This window comes from Hyperolius riggenbachi, chromosome 12 (assembly GCF_040937935.1).
Source record: "Hyperolius riggenbachi isolate aHypRig1 chromosome 12, aHypRig1.pri, whole genome shotgun sequence".
NCBI lineage: Eukaryota > Metazoa > Chordata > Amphibia > Anura > Hyperoliidae > Hyperolius > Hyperolius riggenbachi.
Genome location: NC_090657.1, coordinates 25482095 through 25499716, shown reverse-complemented (window position 1 = coordinate 25499716; position 17622 = coordinate 25482095). Strand labels below are relative to the sequence as shown.

The following is a 17622-nucleotide window of genomic DNA, read 5'->3' as shown; positions in this document are numbered from 1 at the left end:
CATGCACGACCATGCTGTTACCTATTTTATCAAAAGTATCCTCTATAATAAAACCCCATGTCCCTGTCTCTGTGTAGCTGGGTCCGTGCTTTTTGCTACTGCGCATGTGCGGACCCAGACAGCCATTGAGACAGGACGTGGCCAGTGAGCCGGGCCAGTGTGAGCACGGGCAGATGGGTGCGCGCACGTGTGCGTGCGCACTTTTAAAAGATAGACCTAGAGCCCATTTTAAAAGGGGCCTGGGTCTACTAGTATTAAATATAAGCTTGAATGGTAAAACAAAGGCATGGACTACTCTCACACCATATAGATTGATCATTCTTACTTGATGTGGTCTGCGAAAAGTTATGTACTACTTGATGACATCCATTATATTAGAAACCAAATGTGGCAGTTCCTTTTTAAAGGGTACCTAAACTGAGAAGAATATGGATTTTTCCTTTTAAAATAATACCAGTTGCCCGACTCTCCTGCTGATCCTGTGTCTCCAATATGTTTAGCCACAGCCCCCAAACAAGCATGCAGGTCAGGTGCTCTGACTTAAAGGGGAACTTCAGCCTAAACAAACATACTGTCATTAAGTTACATTAGTTATGTTAGTTAGAATAGATTGGTAATATAATCTCTAACTCGCCCAGTTTTAAAAGAACAGGCAAATGTTTGTGATTCATGGGGGCTGCCATCTTTGTCATGGGGGCAGCCATCTTTTTGGTTTAAAGGAGGTGACAAGTAGCAGGAGACACAGTTCCAACTGTCCTGTGTCCTGATTACCCCTCCCAGCTGCACACGCTAGGCTTCAAATGTCAAATTCAAAATGTAAGAAAAAATTTTTTGCACCAAAACAGCACAACGAGAGCAACAACATCAGAAATCCCATCATGCTTTGCACAGCATCAGGGGAAAAATGCCCGGGCAGTTTTCTGTGCATCTAAAAATGAGGCTTGTATAAGAGAAACAAAGTTCTGATGCTGTAAAACTGTTAAAATCGACTCAGTAGCACTGAAAAGGCCTGATGTTTCTTTTAGTCTGGAGGTTCACTTTAATTCAGACTGGATTAGCTGCATGCTTGTTTCAGGTGTGTGATTCAGTCACCACTTCAGTCAGAGATCAGCAGCACTGGTATTGTTTAAGGGCCCACATCACAATATATCAAATGCTCAGAGGTAGATATCCGCCAAACATCAAAACTAGAAAAGGCTTACCAGCTCCCAACAACCCACATTATAAGGTTGTAAAATGGCTCAGGTCACAGATAACGTCCAGGAAACATCAGACGTCGTGAAGATCCAGTGGACATCCGTATGGAGGTAAAGTTTCAGGAATTTATATAGGAAAACAAAAACGGCAATATCTAAGCGTAACCCGTTTATTTAGATAAAATTTCTTTAAAAGGCAGTAGAAATAAAAACGATAACTCACATACGGGGCCCATAAACAGCGAACCCCGAAAGATTAGCCCGCATGTAATGGTCAATCGTAGATCAATAGACAATGGTGCCGCCTGTTACCTTCCCGACCGGTTTCGCAGTCTTGCGAGGCAAGACCGGTTGGGAAGGTATCAGGCGGCACCATTGTCTATTGATCTACGATTGACCATTAGGTGCGCGCTAATCTTCCGGGGTTCCCGGTTTATGGGCCCCGTATGTGAGTTATCGTTTTTATATCTACTGCCTTTTAAAGAAATTTTATCTAAATAAACGGGTTATGCTTAGATATTGCCGTTTTTGTTTTCCTATATAAATTCCTAAAACTTTACCTCCATACGGATGTCCACTGGATCTTCATGACGTTTGATGTTCCCTGGACGTTATCTGTGACCTGAGCCATTTTACAACCTTATAATGTGGGTTGTTGGGAGCTGGTAAGCCTTTTCTAGTTTTGATGTTTGGCGGATATCTACCTCTGAGCATTTGATATATTGTGGTGAAGAATTTACCATTCCCTACATAGGACTTTCTAAACCTGCGCTGACCTTTGATGTATGCCTGACTTCTGAACTTTTGGACATTGTTCTTCTCAGTGGCGGTTCCATTGTCTCTTGGCGCCGATATATTTGCTACTATATATTGTTTAAGGGCCTGTTTCCACTATCGCGAATTTGCATGGGCATCCCGCATACGAATTTGCATGGGCAATACAAGTGGATGGGACTGTTTCCACCTGTCAGGATTTGAGCGTTTTTCTGTGCAGAAAAAAAATCTGCACAGCAGAGCCATTAGAATTCGCATACCGCATACTGCTATGCGAAACGCATACAATGTATTTAATAGGAAATTCGCATGCAGCTTTGGTATGTGAATTTTCATGCAATTTCGCATAAGATTTCGCATAGAAACAATGGAAAAGCACAGGCACTGCAATGGTTAAATTCGCATAGTCATCCATGCAAAATTGTATGCAAATTCGCATACAACAGCATGCAAAATTTGCATCCGCCTTGCGAATTTTTCCCACGGCGATTCCCACCGCACAAGTAGAAACGGGCCCTGAAAGGAAACCCCTCTCAGTTTAGGTTCCCTTTAATAGGTTTGTAATATGTTCCTATTCTATTTTTTTAACGTTTTATAAAAAAAAATTGTGGTTTTAATATCCACCTATGACATGTGACTGACTATTGTGATACTATTGATTGACCCCTAAACTCCCTTAGATGCCCAATTTAATATTTATGTCCCAATAATTGGGAGGAGGGGTATTTCTACGGAATACTTTCTTATAATTACAAGTGCAATTCCCCTGTAGGTCGAATTGAAAAGTCATGACTCCACATTGAAATAGAAAGAGCATCTTTTTCAGAAATATTTAATTTCCATTTAAGTATAATTTAGACATCTATAAATATTTGGGTTCTTCTCGTGGCTTACATAAATCTTTATTACATTTACATTTGTTGGTCCCTTAAAGGGAACCTGAAGTAAATAAAATTATTTAAAATAAACATGATGTATCTGCAAATGAATATTACATACTAACCTCACCGTCAGTTCCTCTCAGATGCTCACCATTTTCTTCTTAGGGCTCGTTTCCACTAGTGCGGTGCGAATCCCTGGGATTCCACCGCTGACGAAATCGCATGCGGATGCGATTCTGTGTGCGTTTTTGCCGCGAATTCGCATGCGATTTCGCATAGGCAGGGTCTATGCGAATTTAACCATGTCACTGCCTGACTCAATTTGTATTACTTTTCATGCAAAAAACGCACGTGTGTTTTCCCTATTAAATACATGGGCTGCGATTCGCCTGCATTCCTCACGCAGGCGAATTCTGCAGGCCCTACCGTGCAGAAAAATCCTGCACAGAAAAACGCACGAAAACAATGACAAGTGGAAACAGTCCCATCCACTTTCATTGCCTATGCGAATTCGCATGCAGGCCACGCATGCGAATTCGCCCTAGTGGAAACGGGCCCTAACAGTGATCCCTTCCAGTTCTGACAATATTTTGTCAGAACTGAAATATATCAGTTGCTGTCAGTTATATATCAGCAGCTGTCCGTTACAACTGTACGTGCAAGGTAATGTCCATGTTTCCCTATGGCTCAAGTGGGTGATATTACAGTTTAAAGGGACCCTGAGCAGTACAATACAATCAAAAATTTCACTTACCTGGGGCTTCCTCCAGCCCGCGAGGTCCCCTGGCATCCGCCAGGCTCCACAGTGTCCCGCCGGCAGCTCTCATTGCCGCTTTAGAGCATGCCCAGGACTGCCTTGCTGGCTGCCGTGATGATGCGTTGCAGCCGGAGTAATGCCGCCGAGCGTCAAGATCCAGGAAGAGTCGGCCCAACACCTGGCCCCGGGTGTCGCCAGTAATGGGAGCCACCGGCGGGACACTGAGAAGCCAGGAGGACACTGGGGGACCCATCACGGCCTGCAGTGGGCTGGGGGAAAGCCACAGGTAAGTGAAATTTTTGATTGTAGGGTACTGCTCATGGTCCCTTTAACACTGTGCTGACCTGGAAGATGTGCAAACAGACAAATAAGAAGTATGTTTTTTCCAGAGTAAAATGAGCCATAAATTTACTTTTCTCCTATGTTGCGGTCACTTACAGTAGGTAGTAGAAATCTGACTAAAGCGACAGGTTTTGGAAAAGTCAGATTGGCACTTGCAGCTCCTTGTTTAAAATCACAGCTTTATTAAAGAGACTCTGTAACATTCAAAACATCCCCTGGGGGGTACTCACCTCGGGTGGGGGAAGCCTCCGGATCCTAATGAGGCTTCCCACGCCGTCCTCTGTCCCACGGGGGTCTCTCCGCAGCCCTCCGAACAGCCGGCGACTGTGCCGACTGTCATTTCAATATTTACCTTTGCTGGCTCCAGCGGGGGCGCTGTGGCGGCTTTCCATTCCGAACTACACGGAAATACCCGATCTCATTCGGGTCCGCTCTACTGCGCAGGCGCAGGAAACTTGCGCCTGCGCAGTAGAGAGGACCCGACGGCGATCGGGTATTTCCGTGTAGTTCGGAGCCGACAGCCGTCAGAGCGCCTGCGCAGGAGCCAGGAAGGTAAATAATGACGTCACCGCTGCCCGGACTCCACGGAGGGCTGCAGCGAGACCCCTGACGGATGGAGGACGGCGTGGGAAGCCTCATTAGGATCCGGAGGCTTCCCCCACCCCAGGTGAGTACCCCCCAGGGGATATTTTTATGTTACAGTTCCTCTTTAAGACTGGCTGTATAACAAAGGTTAATAATTCCAGCTTTAGCAAAGATTCCTACCCAATCCTGCAGTCAGTGGGGTGAAGTGGTAGCGGTTGGATTTGAGCACGCTATTCCTGCATCAAATTACCCAATCACTGCTGCAGCTACCAGCAGTTAGTTGGTTAACTGGAAACTAGCGACTGCAGTGCCCGTTTCTCTTTTATGTAGGTTTTGGACTAGGCGTACGTACAAAAAGGGCGCCCCGGACAAAAAGGGCATGGGGTGTAAACTAAATATTAATTAATTATTAATAGGGTTTATAAAAATAGTGTGCTATATTTCGTTTACAAATAATGTTTAACAAAATTATAAATCATTAAATAATGTTTATGAAATCGGAAATTGTGAAAACGTTAATCTTCCCTGTTTCAAAAGTTAAACTTATAATTACGTTTATTAAAAAAACAATAATATATGTTTAATTGTTATAATTGTATATTATTGTGAATAACCTTCATTTATGGTTTGTTCTTATAATAAAATCTAAAAATATTCTTTATAACGATGATATAAATATAATTACGTTCGTAATAAGTGTTGTAACACATTAGTAATTATTACTAAAATTTTACTAAAACTATACCTAAGCCTACTCTTACACAGAACCCTCCGTGTACCTATCCCTAACCCCTAGACCCCCCTGTTGGTGCCTAAACCTAAGACCCCCCTGTTGGTGCCTAAACCTAAGACCCCCCTGTTGGTGCCTAAGTAACCCTCCCTGTACCTACCCCTAACCCCTAGACCCCCCTGTTGGTGCCTAAACCTAGGACCCCCCTGTTGGTGCCTAAACCTAAGACCCCCCTGTTGATGCCTAAACCTAAGACCCCCCCTGTTGGTGCCTAAGTAACCCTCCCTGTACCTACCCCTAACCCCTAGACCCCCCCTGTTGGTGCCTAAACCTAAGACCCCCCTGGAGGTGCCTAAACCTAAGACCCCCCTGGTGGTGCCTAAACCTAAGACCCCCCTGGTGGTGCCTAAACCTAAGACCCCCCCTGTTGGTGCCTAAACCTAAGACCCCCCCTGTTGGTGCCTAAACCTAAGACCCCCCCTGTTGGTGCCTAAACCTAAGACCCCCCCTGGTGGTGCCTAAACCTAAGACCCCCCCTGGTGGTGCCTAAACCTAAGACCCCCCTGGTGGTGCCTAAACCTAAGACCCCCCTGGTGGTGCCTAAACCTAAGACCCCCCTGGTGGTGCCTAAACCTAAGACCCCCCTGGTGGTGCCTAAACCTAAGACCCCCCTGGTGGTGCCTAAACCTAAGACCCCCCTGGTGGTGCCTAAACCTAAGACCCCCCTTTAATATGTGGATAATGTTTTACTAATTGTGGATGCAAAAAATATTTTGCAATTTACGTTACGTACTGATCGCTTTATTTTGTGAATAATAATGTTTTACAAACAGTAAGGGATAAAACTTTAATGTTTTAATTATTTAAATAAGATAAATATGTTTAGTATTTTCATAAACGTTATTCGGCACGGGTGCATTTTATAAACGTAAATCACCACAAGCTCAGTTATAAATCATTAAATATCTCCGGGCGCCGTTTGTAAACTTTATTTAGCTCCGGGCGCCGTTTGTAAACTATTTAGCTCAGGCGCCCTTTTTTCCTGCTCGGCGCCCATTAAACGTTATTTATTATGGGAGTGAATGGCGGCGCCCTTTTTGTCCACTAGCTGCCTGCGCCCTTTTTCCCCAGCTCCTTGGACTAGTCCATCTCTTCATGGGGGGGGGGGGGGGGGGGGATTCTCAGGGATTTATTTTTTTTAAAAACACTTTGTTTTGGCAGTTGGACTGAGCCACTGCCATTCACTCTGTGTAGCTGGCAGGGAAGCTGGCCAGCATCACTGTTTAAATCCTTTTTAAAGGGGAACTTCAGCCTAAGCAAACATACTGTCATCAAGTTACATTAGTTATGTTAATTAGAATAGATAATATAAGCTTACTCTTAAAAGAACAGGCAAAGGTTTGTGATTCATGGGGGCTACCATCTTTGTCATGGGGGCAGCCACCTTTTTGGTTGAAAGGAGGTGACAGGGAGCAGGAGACACAGTTCCAACTGTCCTGTGTCCTGATTACCCCTCCCAGCTGCACGCGCTAGGCTTCAAATGTCAAATTCAAGATGTAAAAAAAAAATAAAAAAAAATTTTTGCACCAAAAAAGCAGAACGAGAACAACAAAATCAGAAATCCCATCATGCTTTGCACAGCATCAGGGGAAAAAAAGCACGGGCAGTTTTCTTCTGTGCATCTAAAAATGAGGCTTGTATAAGAGAAACAAAGTTCTGATGCTGTAAAACTGTTAAATAAACACTAGGCCTTTTCAGTGCTGCTGAGTCGATTTTTAGTCCGGAGGTTCACTGTAAGGAATATCTTTATAAAGAATAAAATCCTTGCTGAGAATCCCCTATGAAGACATGGACTAGTCCGAAACCTGTCGCTTCAGTCAGATTTCTGCTACCTACTGTAAGTGACAGCAACATAGGACAAAAGTAATTTATGGCTCATTTTACTATGGAAAAAACACATTTGTCTAGGTTTGCACATATTTTAAATTTTAACATTTTTCACCATAGCGCCCCTTTAATTCCAACAATGCAAAGAGGTTCACATACAGGAAACCTGGGAAAAGGAGAGATCTGCTACTGATTAGGGTAGAGATCAATCATGGATTAAAGTTCCTCTTTAACCTCCCTGGCGGTACGCAGTTTCAGAGGCTGCGTCCCCGGGAGGATTTCTTAAAATATAAAATGCAATTTAAATGCTTAAGCTAGCACTTCGCTAGCTAACCATGACCCCCCCCCCCCCCCCGGGTCCCCCAGCACCGCTCTGCTCCCCCTGATCGCCGCCAGCAATATTTACCCCTCCACTATCCCGCAAGAGCTGCAGCTTCACCATTCAGCTTCACTCGTCGCTATGGCGACGATCGGACATGACGTCGTCGACATCATGCGCAGTCCCGATCCTCCCCATAGTGAAGCTTGGAGCTGATTGGAAGGCTGCTCCATCGCGGGATCCTGACCCGTGGGGTACGTATAACGGTGGCGATCGGGGGGATCGGGGGAAAGCAGAGGGAATTTTGAGGGGCATGGTTAGCTGGTTAGCTAGCCAAGTGCTAGCTTAAGCCTATAAATCACATTTTATTAAAAAAAAAATCCTCCGGGGCCATGTGATCCTCTCCCGCAGCTAGCCAGAGCGTAGGTCGGGCTTACCGCCAGGGAGGTTACCCGAGACGAGACTAAAGAAAGATTTGATACTTACCCAGGGCTTCCCCCAGCCCCATAAGCACAGTTGAGTGCTTCCCTGTCCTCCTGATATCGGTCCCGGTAATCTGACTCAGTCACGCTAGTTGGTCTCTCCTGTGCATGCGTGGCCCCACCATGCATCCGCAGAAGAACCCGACTGGCGCAGCTGAGCCAAATTACCACTGAGAATGGAGGCTCTCGAGAGGATGGCGAATGACTCCAGTGGTGTTTATAGGGCTGGAGGAAGCCCCAGGTAAGTACCACATTTGTCTTTATTCTCGTCTCAGGTACACTTTAAGTAGATTGATTTTTTTCCAAACCAAACCATGTAGCTATTTTAATACACAAAAAGAGTTGTGTAGAACACTTATAGGAAGCAGGAAAAAAAGTAAGGAGACCAACAAAGCTTTAAAATTTCCACTGACAATATTTATTGCTCCGATTGCTGGAGAAATGATATGACACAAATTATCCCAATAGAATTTAAATCTTCTCATTTGCCACAAAGTTCACATCCCTAAGCACCAGTGTAAAAGTTCATCTTTTATAATTTGGCTTTAACGGAGCTATCAGACTGATCTTCCAAGGATGAAGTTCTTTGCATAGTCACGAGTTTAAATGATGTTACTGGCTCACCAAGTGTCCCCAAGTCTTGGAATGCTGGAAGTTGGCCTTCTATTAAAAAGAGGGACCTCCCTTATTTTAACTCCACTTCAGAGGACGATCTCTTTGCCCTGCGTTTCACCTTTGAGAAATAGACACCCAAAACAATGGTGGTGATGACCAGTACTATTCCAAGAACCAAGAGGACCCAAGCTCCTGCTGATGCTTGGCTGCCGCTCAGCTTCAGTCCTAAAAAGTCAACGTCATTTTTTGGTGCTGGTGTCTCCTCCTTTGGCACTTCATTTACCACTAGAATGAGGAAATTATAAAATAACAGATGATACGCTATTCAATGAATGATACCTTTCAAGTCCAACTCCAGTCACTGCAGAAGGAAGGTGCAATTCCCTACAAACTGTCTAGTGGTAGTGGCAGGCTGACACTCGATTAAGGTCTGCTACACACCATGCAATTTCAGATGGGTAGAAACAATCATTTCCTACATGTCAGATCTGATTTCTGATTGTTTCTTTAACCACTTAACCTCTGCCACGCTTATCTACGCCCCTGTAAAATTCACCTGAGTCACAGGGGCGTAGATAGGCAACTCCTGTTTATTTTCCTGCTGTGCGCGTCCGCGTCGGGCACCCGCTGGTCCGTGATTGGCTGATGTGAACATGTGTTCACAAAGCCAATGACAGTGCTCATTCATGCAGAATGTGTGTAAACATTGTATCAGTCACTATGCTGTTACAGTTACTGAGATCACTCCTGAGAGGATCTCAGATAACACACAGCATTAGGGCCTGTTCAGACTATGCGCGTTTCTAGACGTTTTCAGGGAACACGTACGGGTACCAAAAACGCATAGAAACGGCTCCTAATGCTTTTGAATGGGCTAGTTCACATGTATGCGTATGAGACGCATACGTTTCTCATCCGCATTGCTGCACGCAGTTCTGTCCGTCCCGCATAGAAACGGACGCAATGAAAGTCTATGGACGCGTATCAAAAACGCGTACTATTGCGTTTTTAGCGTCCGTTTTCCTCTGCGGCTCCCATAATTTTTTTTTTCCCCTGGGTCACATGTTTGTGCAAAACGCAATAGAAAACGCATTCAAACGCAAGAAAAACGCATGCGTTTTTCAACTTGCGTTTCTTTGAATTTATACGTGTTCTACAAACGCAGCAAGTATGAACAGGCCCTTAGTGAGTGATCAGCATCAGTGAGGTTTTTTTTTTAAAATAAATTATACCCCCATTAAGCCCATTAACCCTTGCCTCCCTTAAATGTGAAAATTGCTGTGGTTTTTAGGTGAAAAACCCTGTGGTAGAGAAGTGGTTAATTGATTTTCCAACCACTTCTATACAAAAGCAATCAGAAAAACCTGCGTAAAGCAGATCGGACTTGTCGGAAATCATCAATTCGACCCACCTGACTATAAACAGCCAATATCTACCTGATAGAGAGTGAGTATCGCAACGTGGTAATCAATCAATAAGTAGAGCTCTGATCTAATATCACTCTCACCGCTGCAGCCACAAACTTTCATATGATTAACGCAGAGCCGAAAAATTGCAAATAATCAATGAGGGTAAATGCATTACATTTTTTTTTTTTTCAATCTTTCACTTATTTTGTATAACACAGTCAGTTGTTGTGGCATTCATATCTTTATCCTGTGCCCAGGGTTTTTCTTAAAACATTTCTTCTAAGGAATTAAATAAAATGTGAAAATATTTAAAGGGATCCCGAGGGGAGAGAGATATATAGAGGCTGACATGTTTACTTCCTTTTAAAAAATGCACATTGCCTGGCTGTCCTGCTGATCCTCTGCCTCTATTACTTCAGGCCATAGACCGTAAACAAGCAAGCAGATCAGAGGTCTATGACAAATCTGACAAGATTACCTGCATGCTTGTTTCAGGTGTTTAATTTAGACCCTGCTAACCAGAAAGATCAGCAGGACAGCCAGGCAACTGGTATTGTTTAACCACTTAAGGACCACAGGCTTGAACCCCCTAGTGAGCAGGCCATTTTTTTTTAATTTTTTTATTTTTTACAAAATAGGCCACTGCAGCTTTAAGGCCGCACTGCAGGGCCTTAACTCAGCACACAACTAATCCCCCCTTTCTGCCCACCAACAGATATTTCTGCCCACCAACAGATATTTCTGTTGGTGGGCTGTGATCGCTCCCAGGATGTTTTTTTTTTCTTTTACAAAATATTTATTGTATTTTTTTTAAATAAATGTATTTTCCTTTTATTCTTGTAACCCTCTCTTCCCCTGTCAACTAGCCTAAGACAGCAATTGGCTGTCATAGGCTTCAGCCAATGCCCATCGGCGTGTTGCAGTCAGCTACTAGTTAAAAGGTAATAAATATGGCAGCTTCCAAAAGTCTCACACCTTGGGTTCCTTTTAAGAAAACAAGGAAAACCTTATTTGTTGACAATTTAATATTACTGATGAGTCTAAGTTCTGCTGACACAGAGTACTGAAATAGAATTTACCATTTTTGTTGCCTATAGATGAAATCAAATACCATTGTGTAACCATAAAAAGCAATAGAAAATGGTGAGATACAGGGGGTAGCAATAGGGGGTGCAGAGGTTGCGACCGCATCGGGGCCCTTCCTAAACTGCAGTATTAGCTCTCTATTGGTCCTGTGCTCATAATCACTTCTATGTGCTTTGAATGATAATCATTAAACTGCTCCCCATCCCCTTCTTGCACCACTAACACTGTAGTTGCCATTGTCAGGTTTTGGTGTGACGTATCAATTGTTCTGTATAGAGTTTTTTTGGGGGGGAGGGGGGAGCATTGTAAAACTAGCATCGGGCCCACAGCTCCTTAGCTACGCCACTGGTGAGATAAAATAGTTATTGTGTACATGGTGACTGTGGGTAGTAGAATGCCCTCCATGCAGTCACATGTTTTATGCTTTTTGATTCCTGGAAATCTACCTTCCAGGGAATATACATAGAATATATATCCATCTCTACACAGTACCAATAGGCAAAACCGCTACCTACCTGGGCTCCAGTTGTATTCTGGCCAGCCAAGAGTTTCTTTATTCTTGTTATTTTCAGCTTCCAGCCATTTGGTCAGAGGTTCAAAATATTTCATGAGGGCATGAGCGGACATGTTTCTCTGCCCAGTAATTGCTTCCATCACATCAGGCCAAGGTTTGCTGTTACCTATTCTCATGGCATCTCTGTAAATGAAGAGGATATTGGTAAAAAAAAATGGATCTGTATACACTGGTAGATTTCCAGGTGAGGCAGAATTACAAGACCTCCATGTTAACTTGGAGAATTCATTTTTATTATAGTTTGTCTATGCAGTTACTGGATTAATAACTGGCATAGGTGTGGATTAAAGGACTAATAATTGGGCACAGTCTCTGTAGAAGCAGCATTATCAATTATCTGCTTATAGCCTCAAATGTCAAAGGTTTAAAATTCAGGGTGACAGATTGTAGAATTGCTGTTGTGCATTGACTAATTATTTAGCATTTATAAAGTGCTGCTGTCTTCCTCATAGTCCTGTCACTAAGTGCCCCTCAGAAGGGTTCACAATCTACTCCCTATTGTAGTATCCATAGTAGTCTAGGGCCTGTCTTGGGGAAGCCAATTAAATTAGCTGTATGTTTTTAAGATTTTGGGAGGTAACCATGCCTGGAGGAAGCTCACACAGACATGGGGAGAACATACAATCAAGTGATAGGAGCAGTGCTAGATCATGACTAGCAAACAACAGCCTTAAAAATCCATCTCCTGTGTAGGCTAAAACAGGAATTGATTGCAGCAAATCACAGCCGACTTATTCATTCAGCTGACAAAAGATCAAAGGATTTTCCAGGACTTGTGTAACACACCAGAAAACCGAAGGGCTGGGCTGTCTGGCAAAATACTGAAAGGCAACTGTACACTCTGTACATCTCATAGGCTCACTTGTGCATGATAATGAGGTCATGCACACAGGAAAGGCAGTAATAAGCAGAGGCTTTTTGTTTAAAGTTCAAAAATGTGTTGCCTCATAAATTGAAGCCATTACAATTCCTCCATCTAAAGCAGGGTACACGTGTTGAATTAAGCCAAAGAGTCCATGCATTGGCGTTTATTGGTGCCCACAGAATAATTATTTGCAATAGGTATCAAATTATTCTTGCATAATCTTCACTTTAGACAATTTAGAACATTCAGGTTTTTATTTGCAGAGTCTCTAAATGACAACAGGCAGATGAAATCCAAATGTTTCTATATTGTCTAAAGTGAAGATTATTCAAAAACAAACACAGGTTTCATTGGCTTGCTGTCATTTGGCAGATCTGCATATGAAACCTGTTCTACGTTGTGTCTAAAGTGAAGATTACGGAATAATAAAGCGATACCTATTGCAAGCAATGATTGTGTGGGCTTCAATAAACCTCAGTGCATGGACTCTTTGGTTTAATGGCTTAATTCAATATTACTGAAGGTGGTGGAGTAGAATAGGATTTTGCATTTCAGAGGGTACACATGTTGTGCACCAATCACGGAATCAGGATTCGAGCGACAATTTGAGCAGAGTTCTGTACAGACCTGACGCTAGCCAGATTAGCGAGGTTTTCTGTTTTTATGGAGGGGAGAGGAGGGTCCACAGAACAGCGCATGATGGAGCGGGCGAGAGACCGAATGAAACTAGAGGTGGCTCCCACTTCTCTCTGGCATAAAGAAATGTTTTACAGAATTCTGAATGAAGCGACCCCTGCTATTCACAATGTGCACACAGGTTTTCAACTGATTAAAAACCTTCTGTGAATTGTGTGGAGCCATCTTACTGATTTTTTTTTAAGCTTTCTTGGCTCCTGTTGCATGCAACAGGAGTCCCGGGTAAGCAAGGCTATTAACCCCATGCACGGAAAAAGCGTGAGTGCCCTAAAGCACCCCCACAAAACGTGCATGAGTAGCCCCAGGCCCCACAAAACAGCAGGGTCCTTCCGGTGTTCCCCGAAGGGAACCTTCCCCCTTTGCCATCGGCTCAGGGGGTGGCATCCTCCAACACCCGAGGGGTTGGAGGATCCTGGAGTCCTCAGACACCCGAAGGATTGGAGGACCCTGACTTGCCCAGTGGTTACCCAAAGGGCCTGGCCATGTGGCAACCCGTGTCCACATGGTCCAGGTGGCACCCCTGAGAGGGAGCCGGGTGAGATCTAAGCCAGTCTTTCAAAGGAGAAGTCTACTGACCGGTCTATTTTTTTTTCAGATTTCCATTCAACCCATGAGACAAAGGATACAGAGACTTTAAGAAAAATTGTATAAGAATGAATCTGCATTTTTTTCCCCACAGTCTACAGACAGATAAAAGCCACCCAGCCACTGCATTTCTTACCCAAGCAATTTTCCTGCCGCATTGGATTTATAAATGTCACAGGTATGGAGAGGTCCAGTCTGGTTAGCTGCTTTGCATAAAGCCTCATGGAACTGGAACTGGATGACAAAGCTGATAAAATACCTTAAAAAGGAGGAGACATGCCCATGTTAGTGAGAAGAACCAATATACAGCCATTGCAAACAATTCTATATTGACATGGCTAGATAAAGCTAAAACTTTAAAAAAAAAATGTTCAAAAGAAAGCATGAACGTGTAACATGGAGTCTTTACTTTTTACCAGATGTACAGGGCTGGATTTACCATAAGGCACTATAGGCATGTGCCTACAGGTGCCTGATGATGGAAAGGCGGCTCAATTCCCTCCCCTAGTGCCTCCCTCCTCCTTATGCCGAGTCTCAAGTTGATTGTAAATGAGGTTATTCTCCTTGCTTCTGGCATATCCCTGATGAGATCTTCCATCAGTCGGGGGCACCTCTAGCTACTTCGCATTAGGTAACCAGAGGTACCCTCAATATTAAGGTACACCTGGTAGCTACCTATGATGGGTAAGCCAGAAGTGACAGCCAGGTTAGCCAGCACACTTGTGGTGTTCTTCAGTGGAGGGGGGTTGTAGATTCATGTAGGGTAAAGTCTAGGGGGCCAGGACATCTGTGCCTATAGGCACTTACAATGTAAATCCAGGCCTGCATACGCAGCATTAACTCTGGAATGCGAGCATCGATTCTCATTTCTCAGAGTTTATTGAAAGTACCACAAGTCTTAGGCCAAGTTCACAGTGAAACAGGACCTGAAACCAATGATACAAAAAGGTTGTGCCACATGTTACGGCCATGTTGCGTCACATACAGTGAACCAGTCAATGAAAAGTATTCTTCACCTTTACTGTCAATATGTGCGATTAGTGGTAACGCACCGCGCAACCCATTGTGCCGAAAACCATCCACTGCAGTGCGCCGCGTTACAACGCACCACTGAACGGGGCCTTATGCTTAACTTACTAGTCTTTGTCAAAGATGTAAAAGCATTAAAAAGAAAGATTTGTGGTACTTAAAGAGTAACTGTCAGGCTGCAGAAGCTAATTTAAACCTCTATTCTCCTGTGTTAAACAATTTAGAAGGAAGCCAGAAAAGCATTAGTGAAGATAAAAATCTCTCTTACCTTTGATGTGTGCTTATCAGAAAAGCTAATTAGACCCAAGAGGACGCAAGCCGCATACTATACTGCAAAGCATTCTGGGGCCCTCCCCTCGGCTGCTAATGAGACGTTACAGCAGCTTGTAATCAGTCCAGCACGTAGCACTGATAAATCTCCGGGCAGAGTACACTGCAGGAGTCAGCTATTGTTCCTAGCCACATGGCTCATTAATATTCACTGCACACTGTGTTATTCAGTACGAGCTTATCTGTGATCAGGAAGCAGGCAGGACATGACGACATTTGACAGAAAAACATGGAGCCTGCCATGAGCTGTCAGGAGCATCTATCTCTGCATATACTATATACAAGTTCTGTGAAATCCAAACGTGGACAGTGAAATGCATATGTAATGTAAGTACAGCCAATATTTAGCTACTGATATATGTGTTTATTTTCTCTGAGACCTTATACCTAACAGCTCCTCTTTAAAGTGAACCTGCAGACTAAAAATCTACTCAGCAGCACTGAAAAGGCTTGGTGTTTCTTTAACCTCCTTGGCGGTATGATTATTTCCAGATTTTAGAGTCTTGTCTGAACATTTCAGACCCTAAAATCAGGAAGCAACCATGCTGCCAGGATGCCAGCAGCAGCCCCAGAACGCACTCACCTCCCTGGGCTCCAGCGCTGCAATTTTACCTCCATCCACCAGAGGGCACTGTATCACACTGGTGAGATCAATGACTGATCTCACCAGAGTAACTCAGAGCCTCCGAGGACAGGAAATAGAATGCTACCGAACCTCTGGATTGCCCTGGAGGTATGTAAAAGCTCCCTGCTGTCTCCATTCACTTCCAATAAGCATCCAGGGGCTAGCCCGAACTTAGCTTGGGATTACCGCCAGTGAGGTTAACCATTTCACAGCATCAGAATTTTGCTTACCCAAGCCTCATTTTAGCTGCACAGAAGATAAGGTCCGCCCATCAAAGAAATCTGCCCGGGCATTTTTCCCCTGATGCTGTGCAAAGCATGAATAGGATTTCTGATGTTCTCGTTTAGCAGCTGGGAGGGGTGATCAGGACACAGGACAGTTGGAACTGTGTCTGATGCTCCCTTGTCGCCTCTTTTTAACCAAAAAAAGATGGCTGCCCCATGAAATCACAAACATTTGCCTGTTCTTTTAAAACTGGGTGGGTAAGAGATTATATTATCTATTTTAATTAACATAACTAATGTAACTTAATGGCAGTATGTTTGTTTAGGCTGAAGTTTCTCTCTAAGGCCACATACAGACATCAGACCATAGTCTTTGGAAAATGAAAGATCACAGACCAATCTTACCACCCTTCCTGTAGTATAAGAGCCATACTCTACAGTCTTTTCTATGGAGCTGAACTCCACATCAGGCAAAAATCTTGGCAAGATGCTGCACACACAGATGCTGTACAGACAAAAGATCAGTATCTGCAAAAGATCTGTTCCTGCCAAAAATCCATTCCTGCAAATTGCAATGATAGTCTATGAGATCTGCAGATCATCATACACACATGATTTAACGGACATTCATCTGCAGATCTGAAAATCCATCCTGGTGGATCTGATCTGCAGATGAATGTCAGTTAAATCATGTGTGTATGATGATCTGCAGATCTCATAGACTATCATTGCAATTTGCAGGAATGGATTTTTGGCAGGAACAGATCTGTTGCAGATACTGATCTTTTGTGTCTGTACAGCATCTGTGTGTGCAGCATCTTGCAAAGATTTCTGTCTGATGGGGAGTTCAGCTCCATAGAAAAGACTGTGTGGAGTATGGCTCTTATACTACATGAAGGGTGGTAAGATTGGTCTGTGATCTTTCATTTTCCAAAGACTATGGTCTGATGTGTGTATGTGGCCTAAGGCTCATACTAGAAAATACAGACAACTGTGCGCTTTAATTGCAAATGCACACCAGTGTATGGTTACCATGTTGCTAGGCATTATAGCACAGACCCCATTTAAATAACTAAAAATTGGGTAGCTAAAAGTTAAATGTAGCACAAATTGTCTATGCAGCGGCGCATTTAGAGAATACGCTGCCTTTCAAAGTATTAAGTGGGAATGTGAGATACAGTGTTCTATGCACAGATCTCCTTGCAGATTTTAATAGCATGCATACATTTTTAAGCAAGTCCTAAAGCATTCTTTAAACATTTAATCTTGACAGAGTCACCTGTTCTTGCAGTGACTATTTCAGACTTTTAAGCTGGCCATACACTGGCCCGATTTCCCGCCGATCGACAGCAGATTCAATCACTGGGCTCGAATCTGCTGTCAAATCATTCACGCAACACGCTAATTTTCTATCTATTTCGGCCCAAAATAGATCGGTTCCGTTGATCGCACCGTGCGGAAAATTACCGGCGATCGCCGCGGGTAAGGAGCGCATCGCTAGCTGCGTACGACCGATGCAGGTATACATTACCTGAAGCCTGGTCCCCGGGCATCTTCTCCGCACCACCTCCCGGCTGGCATCTTCTCCGCATCAGCTTCCGCATCCCGGCATCCAGCAAAACTTCCTGTGT

General features: G+C 43.8%; 1 protein-coding gene and 1 long non-coding RNA gene across 5 annotated transcripts in view; one reads left to right on the top strand and one right to left on the bottom strand.

The window, feature by feature from the left end:
- LOC137541406 (uncharacterized) overlaps window positions 1-17622 on the top strand; it is a 1168812-nt gene that overhangs the window by 976576 nt on the left and 174614 nt on the right. The window lies entirely within an intron of this gene.
- LOC137541403 (angiotensin-converting enzyme-like) overlaps window positions 8349-17622 on the bottom strand; it is a 142296-nt gene continuing 133022 nt past the window's right edge. The window contains exons 23-25 of the mRNA XM_068262680.1: window positions 13920-14042; window positions 11579-11760; window positions 8349-8853 (exon numbers count right to left, since the gene is read on the bottom strand). Coding sequence (XP_068118781.1) covers window positions 8639-8853; window positions 11579-11760; window positions 13920-14042 — 520 coding nt within the window. The 3' untranslated portion in view covers window positions 8349-8638. The remainder of the gene's footprint in view (window positions 8854-11578; window positions 11761-13919; window positions 14043-17622) is intronic.